The sequence below is a fragment of the Diabrotica virgifera genome, chromosome 6 (assembly GCF_917563875.1).
Source record: "Diabrotica virgifera virgifera chromosome 6, PGI_DIABVI_V3a".
In the NCBI taxonomy this organism is placed as follows: Eukaryota; Metazoa; Arthropoda; class Insecta; order Coleoptera; family Chrysomelidae; genus Diabrotica; species Diabrotica virgifera.
Window position 1 is genome coordinate 176458523 of NC_065448.1, and position 14443 is coordinate 176472965.

The 14443-nt window shown below is 31.4% G+C and overlaps 1 protein-coding gene across 1 annotated transcript in view; it reads left to right on the forward strand.

The window, feature by feature from the left end:
* Positions 1 to 420: 420 nt before the first annotated feature.
* Positions 421 to 14443, forward strand: part of LOC114328615 (uncharacterized) — a 59304-nt gene continuing 45281 nt past the window's right edge. The window contains exon 1 of the mRNA XM_028277505.2: positions 421 to 936. Coding sequence (XP_028133306.1) covers positions 640 to 936 — 297 coding nt within the window. The 5' untranslated portion in view covers positions 421 to 639. The remainder of the gene's footprint in view (positions 937 to 14443) is intronic.

Consider the following 14443-nt stretch of genomic DNA (forward strand, 5'->3'; position numbering starts at 1 on the left):
TATCAAAAATTATCGATTTAATTTAGATTTATGTTCTCATAAATCACATATATATATATTACTACAATAAAACGAATACGAAGAAATATTTTCTTAATTATTTATTATTCTTAATTATTATTAATAATATTACAAACTTTGTAACAACATTAAACTATTTTTGTAAGTAATAATTTGTTTTTTTTTTATAAATAATCCTAATTTATTACTAATGAAATAAAGTACATAGATGCATTTAAGCTAGACTTTTTCCCCAAGACGATAGGATAACATCAAGTTATCAGTTTGACGTTCAGCCAAATATCTGCAAACAAAAAATTGGGAATAAACAAATATTGCTGATAAGATACGCCTATGTAATCTACCCCATCCTCACACATGACGTTCGGCATATGCAGCTGTGTCCCCCCTTGTTTCAACCGTTACGCTCTAGTGTAACCACCAGTCGCACTTTTACCTTTCTATCTATCAATGGCCCTTTAAAATACCGGCAAAATAACCGTCAAAACATCTACGCAGTAATAAAACGTATTTTTTATTAATTTTTGAATTTTTTTTTATATAAATATATTTTTCGGGAAGTGCACAGTGTAATGTTTTGCGTTTTGGTGATTGTTTTCTTAGTGAAAAGTGTTAATTATGGCTAAAAACCCGAACTTTTATTTGAACCCGGCTTTTTGCCAACAAAGTGAGTATCCCAATAATTACCCCCCTCGTGTGTTAAGCCCCAAAAGTGTGCGGCATTCCCCTATTGGTGCTCAGTGTATTCCCCAAAATGTTGATCAAGCTGGAGGACGGAGTGATATCCAGAATATCGAGGAATGTCTGGAGGAACAGGAGTTTTATGAGGAGGTTCTAGTTGATGATAAAGGATTTATTACGGATAAGAAGTTCGTTGTTGTAGCGCAGAATAACGAAGGGAAGAAGTATATACAGGTAAGAATTTTTTGTTTGAAATAAATATTATCTTTACCATAATCATATTTCCATGTTGCGTAACTTAAAATTAATTCAAAAAAATTGTTGGCTGTATACCATAGTTTAAAAAACTCATACAGAAGTAAAAACTTCAAATTGTATTCTGGTATAAAATCGTTTATTAAAAACTATCTAAAATGTCATCCAAATGGATTGCAAAAGTCGATGTTGTTAGATATAATAGAATACATGCCAAAAGGGCAACATGCTTCCCTGCATGCAACATCGACTTGTAGTCAACATATTCTATTAATATATAAGTAAACCAACCTTAATATGTAAACCATACATTATGGGGTTACCACTTTAAATAGTGTGCTAGTTTCAAACTACTCCGCAGAATGCACTGAAGATGTTCTGAATTAGAACGAAAACGTTTTGCAATCCATTTGGATGACATTTTAGATAATTTTTAATAAACGATTTTATACCAGAATACAATTTGAAGTTTTTACTTCTGTATGAGTTTTTTAAAATTAATTCCTTTGCTTCTTCTTCTTCTGGTAGCACTACAAGCCGGGGTAGGTCTTGGCTGACTGCACAACTCGCTTCCATCTCGAACGGTCGTCCATGATAGTTGGGTCAATGGGTAGCCCATTGTTCTTAGATCTGACCATATATTGTCTCTCCATCGCATTCGTGGGCATCCTAAGGGCCTTGTTCCTGTGGGGGCTTCGTCCCAGATCAGCTTGGCAACGGTTATTAGGGAGTCTATGGACATGGCCAGCCCATCTTAGACGCTGAAATTTAATTTCTTGGACTATGTCACTCGCCCTATACCATTGGCGTGCTGGCCATATAAATGAATCGGTGCAATCACCGAGAGGCCGCGGTCTCTTGATAAGAGGCCGCCGGTCAAATAGGTTTTCACAAAAATTTTTAGATGTAATAAAAAAAATATTTTTTTAATTTCTAATCGGATGTTAATTTTGCTAATACATAATATTAATATAAAACATTTAAAAAAGATTTAATTTTGCTTTAATTGTGAAATACAGCTTAAGTAAATGAATAAGAGTCTATAGTCTATTACATAAATAGATTGCTACAGATAATATTATTTATTTTCATACATACAAGTATATTTATGGTTTTCCAATTTTCTTCAAACATGTATGTACTCTGCAGAATAAAAAATGGAAAAACGTCTTGCACATTTTTGACCGAATTATTGGAAGTATCGAAAAACGATTTGATCAAACAAATCAAATCGTTTTATGATGATCTAAGCACTCTACATCCTAGAAATTTCGATACAATAAATTTGATATACAGTAAAACCTCGATAGAACGGACCTCTATTTAACGGACTTCGGATATAACGGACAAAAAATCAGATCATATGTAAAAAAAAATTAGAATGCAAAAAAATATGAAAAATCGAATTCTAGAAGGAAAAACAACAAGAATAGGATCTCGGCACTGCTTTGTGCTAACACCGATGGATAGTCAAAGATATTATAATCATCAAAAGGCATCTGCTCGTTTCATAATATATCTCTAATAGGGTATAGTTCACCAGAGATATTTTCAAAAATTGGTAGGATTTGTACCTGCAGTGAGAAAATTTCAAGAGAAGAAACTGGTAATACCTCCTAACGATGTGAAGTATTTATTGATTTTAAAAAAAGCTCCTGCTGATCCCCCTGAAAGTATTCTAAATTCAGAAGATGGCAACTTTAATTGTATGTTTTGCCAAAAAATACATCGCTTATTCAACCCATGAATCAGTGAATAATTTTATCAACCAGTTGCAGAAAGTTTTTAGATGAAGTAGAAAAGTAAAAAAAGTAGTGAACAAAAATGTATTCCTTTTGTAACTTACAGATTTGTACACTGTATCTAAATACAGTACCTACATAATTTAAAAAAAAAATTATTGATTTTAAACCTATTTTTATACAACGGACTTTCGGCTTTAACGGACAAAAATTAATTTAACATTTTAACAAAAATGTATTCCTTTTCTAATTTGTACACTGTATCTAAATACAGTACCTACATAATTTAAAGAGAACCTCGACTGCGATTAGAGAAGAACTCGTGGATTTTTCTGATAAATGGATTGTATTAAAAATAGGATTTTGCAAAATATGTACATACTGAGTGTGTTCAGTAATATGTTTAGTCTACAGAAAATATGAAGGATGATAATATGATATTATTAATCTAAGTGATAATGAACATGAAGTAACAAATGACAAATGACAATGTTGATATTGTGAAAACTTCATGTTGTTCTGAAGCTATTTCCTTGTGGCATTTTTATGAATAATTATTTATATGGGAAATAAGCCACAATTAAAATGAAAAAAATAATTTTATTAACGTTTCGACGCCCAAATCGGGTGCCGTTGTCAAAATACAAAATATTACTAGAATAAACAAAAGTGTTGTTGCTAAGTAAAAAATTCTTCTAATAATTTATTTAATCTGACTCATTTATATTGGCAATTCATACATATATTATACATTTTAAAGTAGAAGACTTTAAAATGATATTGCCAATATTTATGAGTTGCGTTCCTGGGACGACTTACTGAAAGATAGTTCATTCGATTACATGAAATCAACCCTAACTCAAGAATATCCGTCACAAAAAAAAAAATTATAGCATGCGATCTGTCTTTAAGAAGACAACCAAATGCAACGACAGTAAAATTCTCGCGTTAGAGACTTCATAGTAAATCACAAGGGAAAACCAGGAAAAAACCTTGTGATACTATCCCGACATCGTAAGTATTTGGTCTTACATTTAATTTACTCTCAAAAAATAATACCAAATTCTGACTTGTAACAGGTTTAAATTATAAATATATTAATAATACTAGATATATAAGTAATATGTACTAAAATATAAAATATGTACTAGCTCGTTATTATTGTAAATTAAATTACTAAAGATTAGTAAGTCAATAATAACGAGCTAGTACATATTTTATATTTTAGTACATATTACTTATATATCTAGTATTATTAATATATTTATAATTTAAACCTGTTACAAGTCAGAATTTGGTATTATTTTTTGAGAGTAAATTAAATGTAAGACCAAATACTTACGATGTCGGGATAGTATCACAAGGTTTTTTCCTGGTTTTCCCTTGTGATTTACTATGAAGTCTCTAACGCGAGAATTTTACTGTCGTTGCATTTGGTTGTCTTCTTAAAGACAGATCGCATACTATAATTTTTTTTTTTTTTTTTTTTGTGACGGATATTCTTTAGTTAGGGTTGATTTCATGTAATCGAATGAACTATCTTTCAGTAAGTCGTCCCAGGAACGCAACTCATAAATATTGGCAATATCATTTTAAAGTCTTCTACTTTAAAATGTATAATATATGTATGAATTGCCAATATAAATGAGTCAGATTAAATAAATTATTAGAAGAATTTTTTGCTTAGCAACAACACTTTTGTTTATTCTAGTAATATTTTGTATTTTGACAACGGCACCCGATTTGGGCGTCGAAACGTTAATAAAATTATTTTTTTCATTTTAATTGTGGCTTATTTCCCATATAAATAATTATTCGTGAAAACTTCACCTCCGTTTGGTACTAAAAAGTGTAAAGATTGTATAGCTTGCTGTTACGCTGTTTTGCATAAGTACAACTTATATCAGTGTGCTGTGTGCTTATCCAAATTTACATACTTAGTATAATATAAAGCATTTATTAACTCTTTCAGTGACACCAGTATCTTGCAAAAAAAGCTTTTCAACATTGAAATACATAAAAAATCGGTTAAGAAGTACTTTAACACAAGATTAAAAATGATGGAATAATAGACGTATTTGCTCAAAAATCTACTTTAATGTGGAAATTATTGATCAAGAGTTAAGTAATTATTTGATAAAATAATCGCAAAAGAATATTTAGATTATTGCGTTGTATTAACATTTTAAATATTTTTAAATTAAAGTATTTGCACTCTACTTGCATTTGTACTCTCTTGTATAATTTACTAAAATTGAGCTTAATACATAATTGAAAAATTCTCAAAATTTTATATTAATTTTATCTTAATTACATCAAATTCATAGATATTATATTTATTCAGGAAATTATAGCTTCTGCGTTACTGCATACAATATTGCCATACATGTCATTTATTATTTGTAAGATTATTATTCTTAAATGAAAAAATATAGCAAATTAAAAAAAATCATTGAATTCGAAATTTTACGTTTGATTCAAAAATAATTTATATTTTTGGTATTTTTTTGTTTTCTTTTTTAAATAACGAATAAAACATCCTGATAATAGAAGGTAAAATGAGGATGGGAGGCCGCTTTTCTATAAAATCACCGGGCCGCTTGAAAAGTTCCAGCACGCCACTGCTATACATCTGCTTGACCTCAGCATTTGTTCTCATTCGGTATTGGTTGCTATTAGGGTCGTGATAAGGTCCAAAGATTCTTCTGAGGAAATTCCTTTGCCCTTAACTTTTTTCGATTTTATTTTTCGTTTTATAATAAACCATAGGTGCAAGAATCAAATAGACAATATAATAGTTGAATATAAAGGAAGAAGTTGATTTCAAGATGTTGGGAGCTTAAGAGGAGCTAAGAATGAAATTAGCGAGAGATAAAAACCAATAAACCAACAGAAGGAACCAACACAATGTCGATGCCCTAAAACAAGAAAGTATAAGAAATAAATTCATTGAGAAACTGCCAATAAACAAAAAACTGGAGAGTCAGTCAAAGAAACACGAAAATCGGATGTAAAAGAAGATAAAATGGATAGCTGACGATAATCTACAACTGATAGAAAAAAAGAAGAAATTAAAAGAAGAAATGTTACAAAAGAAAGCATCGGAGGAGTAGAGGTCACTTGAAAGAACATAAAAGGCAAAAAAAATCCAAAAGTAAGGAAACAAGCCAGAAATGATAAAATAAACTATATGAATATCAGAGAAAGCAGCGCAAGGACACAACCTACGAACACATTCAGACGAGACGAAACCTAACAGGAAAAGCACAAAGAAATATACGAGACGTAAAGGATAAACAACGAAATAAAAAAATAATAGAAAAAAATTACTGAATACAAAAATGAAAGAAACACTTCGAAGAAATATACATATGCTAGACATGAAATAACACAGGTCATATAAGCAGAAGTAGAACCACTGGAGCTAGAAGTAAATATTAAAGAAATTACCACGAAAGAAATTGGAAATACATTCTTCTTCTTCAAGTGCCGTCTCCTAATCGGAGGTTGGATATCATCATCACTATCTTTACTCTATCCGCCGCTGCTCTAAAGAGTTCTATAGAACTGCATCTAAATTAGTCCCTTAAATTCTTTAACCATGACACTCTCCTTCTTCCTATACTCCTTCCGCCTCTTATCTTTCCCTGTATTATCAGTCTTAGCATTTCATATCGCGGTCCCCTCATTACGTGTCCCAGATATTGTAACTTTCTCATTTTTTTTTTTTAGAAAAAATGAGAAATGAATTTTTTGGAAATACATTAGAACATCTAAAAAAGCCGTAGAAATTGCCAATATACTCATTGACGTAATAAAAGCAGATACTGAGCAATCAATAGAAATGGTACATCAAATGTTGACCAAGATATAGACTGATGAAATAATATCAGAGGAGTGAGGAGTGGAAGAGGCAATGAATAATAAAAATACCCAAAAAATTTGTTCTGACTGAGTACCTAGATGCAATAATTAGCGTGCAATAACATTACTAAACGCGACATCCAAAGATTGATGCCAGAATTAGAAAATGTACTGAGGGTCAACAAAGTAGGCTTTCGTAACAAAAACTCAACCATTGACAACATTTTTGTACCCTTACTTTGAAACTTTGAAAAGACCTTCGATCGTGTAGGTGAGGTACAGGTCTGTAAATCTATAGACAGACTATATTGTTATGGGACACAAGAAAAAATCATTAACTTAATCAAACTTTTCTATGAAAGGTACAAAGCCAAACTGGAACACGTAGGTGAAATAACAGGAAATAGCCATAGAAAGTGGAGTCAAACAGGGGTGATTACTATCCCGTACCTTGTAGATATATACAAATACATCTAGAAGGAATATCAGTAAAAAGTGACAATTTTAAACTTCTTAAATAATCCGAATAATAATGGGTACGAACAACACAAAAATAGGTCACATACTGTTGTACTCTAGGAATGTTATGCCGATGACGCTGTCATACTCGCAGATAAGTTAGAAGAGATTTTGAAAGGTTATGATCATTAGCAGACATATTTATTTGTACGAGCATGTACATTTACTACTACTATGTTATAGTATCTTGCCTTCATTATCGTCCAAATAATCCCTTTCTGATACTGGCTCTCACTCTCTTAGAGCCTTTATTCCCTTTTGGGTTATATTGCCACTCCCTTTTCGTGTTTATCATTTACGTTTGTGTTCCCAGAATATATAATTAGTTGTTGTTTTCCTACTCGGGTTGATAAACTGCCATTCCATCTTATTTACTTAGTCCAAGAATGCCTAAATTGTTCTTATCAATCTCTTGGCTTATTTGCACCAATTTGCCAGTTTCGTAAAGGGTTCTTACATTCGATCTCCTTCTTCTTCTTTAGAGTGTTTGCATCTACTCCTGGACAAAGGCCTCCCCATGAGTTCTCCACTCTACTTTGTTTTGTGCTATTTGGTACCTGTTTCTTCCCACTTTTGCTTTGATGTGGTCTAGCCATCGTTTTTGTGATCTTCCTCTAATACGACTGTGTTCACGTGGTCTCCAATGTACAATTTTTCTCATCCACCTGTCGTTGTTTTGCCATACCACGTGTCCTACCCAGTTCCATTTCATTTGCGCAATTCTTCCAATTACTTCTTCCACCTTCGTCCTGCTTCGCACGTCCTCGCAGGTCCATAAGGGCGGAGAGGGGCGGTGCCCCCGGCGTAGAAGTAAAAAGACGCCGGCAGGTGCCGAAAAAAAATTTGACAATACCGAAATTACCAGAAATATTAATAATATTTTATTATCTTGTGAAATTGAAAATTTACCAATCGTAGGTAGATATAAAGATGGCAGTTATTACGTATTACCTACTTTGATCCCCTAAGTGTACGAACGGTTATTTCTTTCAAAGGCCAACGGAGCAAAATGAAAAGATTTTGACGCATGTCAAAATTTTCAATGTGTTTTAAATGTATTCATTTTTTTTTTAATCCTTAGAAAACTAATAAATATTTTTGAAAAATTTAAACGCAGAATGAAAGATTACATTATTACCGAGGGCCGCAAATCCCTGAAAATGTCTATAATGTTTATTTTAATAAGTTACAGGGGTGAAAATAAAAGGAAAAATTTAGTGTGATTTTTAATTGCAAATATTTCATTCAAAAGAAACTTTTTATTTATTCTAAGGGACTTTCGGCCCTCGGTAGATAATAAAGTAGTCTTGCATTCTGCATTTAAATTTTTCAAAAATACTTATTAGTTTTCTCAGGATTTGAAAAAAATGAATACATTTAAAACATATTAAAAATTTTGACATGGTCAATATTTCGCATTTTGCTCCGTTCCCCTTAAACTGAACTATTACTCCATTCACTCACGGTAAAATATTGCAAAACCTCTGAATTTTAAAGAACCGCTTGGATTTTAACATGAAATTTGGCATACACATAGCTAACAAGTCAAAGAAAAAAATGATATTGTGTCGACGTGTGCTCTTGCCCTAGGGGAGTACCAATCCTTCACGGGGGTAAAATATACTTACGTTAAAAATAAGTCCGGAAGTGGATAAACTGACGAATTGTAAGTAACTATAAAGTTAAGTTGTTCTATAAAGTTTTTATATTACTTAAGTCAATATCTACTTTTCGAGTTATTTGCGAGTGAATATGTTCATTTTTCGACAAAAAAACACGTTTTTAGACAGTTTTTCGTCTTCCACCCTTTTTCACCGACAAATTACTCAAAAAGTAAGTATTTTAGCGAAAATATATTCTTAGGAAAAATTTTGAAAAAAAGGCATTTTCTTAAAAATGTCAATACATTTTTTTTATTTAAAACCATTTTTTTTAAATAAGCACTTTTAAATGGTGAGACTTTCAGATCATATAAATATGCATAAGTGAAGTAAATTGTAAAACTGTAACAATTAATCATTTGGGATTCTAATTGAGCGGAGATTTTTACGATGTTTTTTACTAAAAAAAAAGGGACCAACTTTATTTTCTGCGTTACCGACTTACTTTTGCTACTAGAAACTTTTTGAAAAAACAAAAATAAAGCTTTTTCTAAAGACTTTAAAAACGTTGTCATGATTTTTGCCCGAAAAGTGCTTCATTTTTTGGTTATTTTACGTTGAAATATTCGATATCTAATTTGACGAATAAGAACCCACTTTACTCGAGCTACAACTCTTCCTCTACTAGATCTACTGACTTTATGCGTGCACAAGTTTTTTTTTAATTTTTTAAATTTTTTATAAGCTCTATTTTTGCTAAGAAAATTTTTTTCAATAAAATACACACTTTTTGTGTTATTTGCGAAAAACGGTCTAAAACCGTGGTTTTTATGTTGAAAAATGAACGCAACTCATGCTCATGCGCAACATACTCACTCGCAAATAAATGGAAAAATATTGACTTAGTAGAAAAAACTGTATATTATTATGGAACAAAAGTTGCTTAGAATTAGTCAGTTTATCCACTTCCGGACTTAATTTTAACGTATATTTTTCAACCCCGACGACGCAATATCAATTTTTTTCTGTTATAAAATAGGATAAACGAAGCAGAGATCGACCACCAACGCGCTGGAGTGACGATGTAAAGAGAACTGCCGGGAACTGGATAGCTGGTAGCTCAAGATAGGGAGACATGGAGAAACTTAGAGGAGACCTATGTTCAGCAGTGGACGATAACGGTTAGATTATGATGATGATGATACTTTCCTAACACATAAAAATAGTTTGTATTTATACCGTATAACGATCGACTAAGCTACAAAAAACTACTTAAAAAGGAAGGAGGAAAGGGGCGCCTAAAATTACTTGCCCCGGGGCGCTTGAAAGTCTTGGCGCGGCCCTGCGTCCTCGTTTCGTATAATATGTTCTCTCAGAGATACTCCCAACATAACTTGTTTGATGGCCCTCTGTGTTGTTTTTAATTTATTGGCTGACAACTCTGTAAGCGTCACGGTATCCATTCCATAAGTCATAACTGGTAGAATACAACTTTTGAATACCCTTTTCTTTAGATTTATTGGTATCTTTTCGTTTTTCAATTTCAAGACATTCGGATTCTTCTTGTTATCTCTGCCGTTTAATTCTGTTTGCCTAGTTTGATCGCGTGACCTAGGTAAATACTTATATATTATATTCTTCGATACTTTCGATCTCACTTCCATATAAGGCGATTGCGATATTTTGATTTGTCATCACTTTTGTTTTATTTAAATTCATTTTTAAACCGATTTTTTCAGATTCTTGTTTAAGCTCCTATAGCATGTAGATTAATTCCTCTGTATTGTTGCTTATGAGTACTATGTCATCGGAAAATGCTCCTATGAATATGCCCTCTCTTGTGTCTATTTCAGGTTTATCTTGCGTTCTCCTTCTTTTCCATTAACCTTGCTCAATCTTTTTTCTTTGTTATACCCGTGTTCTCTTGTTTATTGTGTATTGTGTATCTTGTTATTCTGTTATCTGGGTATTCTGTTAGTTTTGTTCCCTTTTTTGCGTTCCCTGGGATTCTTGTAGCTGGTTTCTGTATTTATTCTATTTTTTTTTGTTTTCTCATCTATACTTAAATATTTATGAATTTATACATAAATATTTCTCATCTGAAATTAATTTATTTTTTTTTACCATTTTACCATTATTTATTTCTTCGTTGATGACTTTTCCTCTTATTGTTTTATTTGCAATGATACTTTTATTATAATGGTACATTGTGTACCTAGTAGTAACAGCTTCACATTTCCGGACGATATAAAGATTGCCGTCGAGGCGCAAGCCGAGACAGGGCAATACAGAGTCCGGGAATGTGGCTTTTCCTACAAAGTATACATATACTCTGGGCTAATTAGCAAAATATAAGGAAAAGTTATTTACCAGCAATTTTATTGCCAGAATCAAATCTTATTATTGTATGTATTAATAATATAGGTATGCAAAGTCCGCAGATAGTGTGCTACTTTTTTTATAAACAAAATGGCGCCCGAAAATCGTGTTTTTTCAATTTTTGCTCTATAACTCCAAAGATTTTAACTTTACACCAAAAACATCCAAATAAAAATTCTCCGTAATTAAATTCTGCATAGAGACGTGTTTTCCCCGATTCACTTCGACGAAAACTTTCACCGAAATAAGCGGGTTTTTCCAACAAAATCTTTAATTTTCAACTAAAACTTTAGATAAGTAATTGTCAATCGATAATTAAATAACTTGGTAATGTAAAAGCCCTTTTCGTAAGGATTATAATTCCAGCATCCGATTGAAATTTAATGAACGGTTTAGCAACAATTGAATTGTTAATTAAAAATTTACGGTCGCTATAATAACGACAATAATTATGATGCATAAGAATAACTATGATTTTTTCATAAAAAGATACTATACCTATCTAATGTACTTTACGGGATTGAAATTGGACTATTTAAGCGACCTCAGGAATATTTTAAAATTATAAACAATTTCTTGGCTTATAAACAAATAGAATATCTCGAGAAATATTAAACTAAATTAAATTGTGAAAACGGTGTTCGAAAAACAGTGGCAGGACGCTTCTTTTAAAATAAAAACCTTTAATTATGACGAGTGGTTCCTGAGATACAACCGGTCAAAATTGACCGGAATTTACGGCAAAGATATAAACAATAGGCTCATAATATTTAAACTGTCACCATTTTATTTTTGTCCTCTTTCTCCGCACCAATTTTCATATCTTTAAAATACTCATAACATATATTATTATAATAAAAACTATCGATAATACGTGTGAAAATTTGCCAAAAATAGCAAAATTCCAATCAAAAATTAGGTTGGAGAAAATGTAACCCTCAAAGTTCAAAATCGGTATACGTTAAAAAAATGCATTTTCTCGGCTTCCCATGGAGCAATTTCCTTCATTCTTTTTTTGTTCCCTAATAGCTCGAGTAGAGCCATCCAACTAACGCATTATTAAATGGCAAACTTGCTTTTGTTTTGTTATAATAGATTAATTTATTTATAAAAACAGAAAACTACATATTTTTTCCAGTTGTAGGCTTTTTTTAGATAAACTTACTACAAGTGTACTTTTTAAAGTTAAAAACATAAATATTCTCATTTTAAAAAGCAAAATTACCTGATTGAATCATAAGTGATGATGAGTGTTCGATTCCTGGTACCCCTCCAGAACTGATGAAGTAGTCAATAATGCTTCATTAGATTTATTGCAAACAAAATCCAGAGACAAATATATTATAACTCTATTCATACAACCGTTTCATGGACTATCGTAAGAATAAAAATGCAAGTTCTTTCCCAGGAAATATTGTAATGGCATACTTCTTGGAGAGTTGTTCTTTAATAAATTTGTTCTGAATCTGCTTTAAGGAAAAAATATTTCGTTACAGTAAGGAAGTAATATTGTCCACCTATCTCTACCGAAACTATACTTTTCCGGACCTGATTGTAGGGAGAAAAGTCGTACTTTTCCTCCCTAGGGAGTAAAAGTAAAAGTGACGTCATGGTATGTCATTGATACAATAACTTATTGACGCCTTATACAATAATCTATTATCTTTTATTTAAGTATCTATACATTTTACCCAACGTTTATTTATAATTTATAGAACACTCTGTATTTTGCAGAATGGAAAAAATAGTAAATTGTTATTTTGATTTAACAATGTTTACATTAATAATTTGACTTATATTTGACAGTTGACAGTTCTGCTGTACCTACCTGTTAGTTTTAGTTTTCTAATAAATTGTGTTAGTTAGTTACATAAATAAATTATTTAAAAATGAAAAAATTACTTGTTATTTGAGGAAGGTGGAAAAATCATATGTATAACATGGGAGTAAAGTGCCTTTTCCTCCCTTGAATGATTACTGCCCTCCGCTACGCGTCGGGCAGTAAACTTCATTCTCGAGAGGAAAAGTAGCACTTTCCTCCCTTGTTATACATATAGCTATTCCGTACAGTTATTTTTCGTTTCCAGGCAACGGCTAAGTATAAGGAAATATCGAACGTTTCTTTCAAAAATGGTATCAAAAATGTCTAAATTTCTGACCGATTTTCGGAAAATAACATTATTTATAAATATACACTTTGCAATGTTTTATATGTTTTAGTTTATCTTTATTTTGCCTGACCGTACGTTTTTCAAACATGTTTAGGAGTTTCAAACTCCAGTTTAATTGCTTCCTCTATTTTAACATTGTTGTTCGTTTCTTTTTCCATGAAGTTTACATTCAGTAAACATTCTCAACAAAGCTTTTTTCAGTACATTTTGATTATTACATTGTTGGCTTTTCCTTTCTTTTCTAGTCTTTCCAGACGTAATTTCGTATCGTTTTGCCCTTTCCTTATTTCTTCCTTTTCCTTGTCTCGTTTGGTTCTCTTGTTTAACTTTCATCAATTCTTCCATTAGCTTATTTAGTTCCAGTACTCTCCCTGTTATTTATCTCTTTTACTTCCGTTATTAAATTGTTCGTTTCTTTGGTTGTCCAGCATCATTTTGATTATTTGGTCGAGCTTATTATACCAGGAACACGTAAAGGTTGGAATAAATTTATTTTTGAATGAATGGGCAATTTTGGAAATAAATCACGAAACAGGTCGATTTTTATTTTTAAATTCCGATTTTTTGGCGTATACAGAGTGAGTTTTATGTATGGAAACACTCAATTACCTCAAAAATGGCTTACACGATTTTTATAGATTTTGGTAGGTATAGTCCGTTCGCTAAACTCAGACTCAACTGGCTAGTGATTTAAGCTAGTAATTTTGCCAATTTGATAAAATTGCCAAAAAAATAATTACTAAATAGTAAATATATATTAAATATTTAGTAATGTTGCAAATTTTGTCAAAATTGCCATAAAACAAAAAAGTTACGTACTAAAATCATTAGCCATTTGCGTCTGAGTTTAGCGAACCGACTATATGAGTTTTCTAATGCGGCCGATATTATAGTGTTAATTACATTGTTGTCATATTTTCCATTTTTCTGGAAATCTAATGAACTTTCTCATTTCAAATGGAACACCCTGTATATTTTTTGTGTTTTGAAGTCCCTAAGAAATACTGATAATTTTTCATGTTATATTTCCTATACCTAAATACCATAATTTCGGAGTTATTGCTACATTATAAAAATCATTTTTTTTTACCCAGGTAAACACTATTTTAGGTTGTTTGGATCATGGGGAACAAAAAAGATCTTTTATAATTTTTCTCTAAAATTAATCGTTGCAGAGTTATAAACAATTTAAAACTGAAAAAAATCGAAT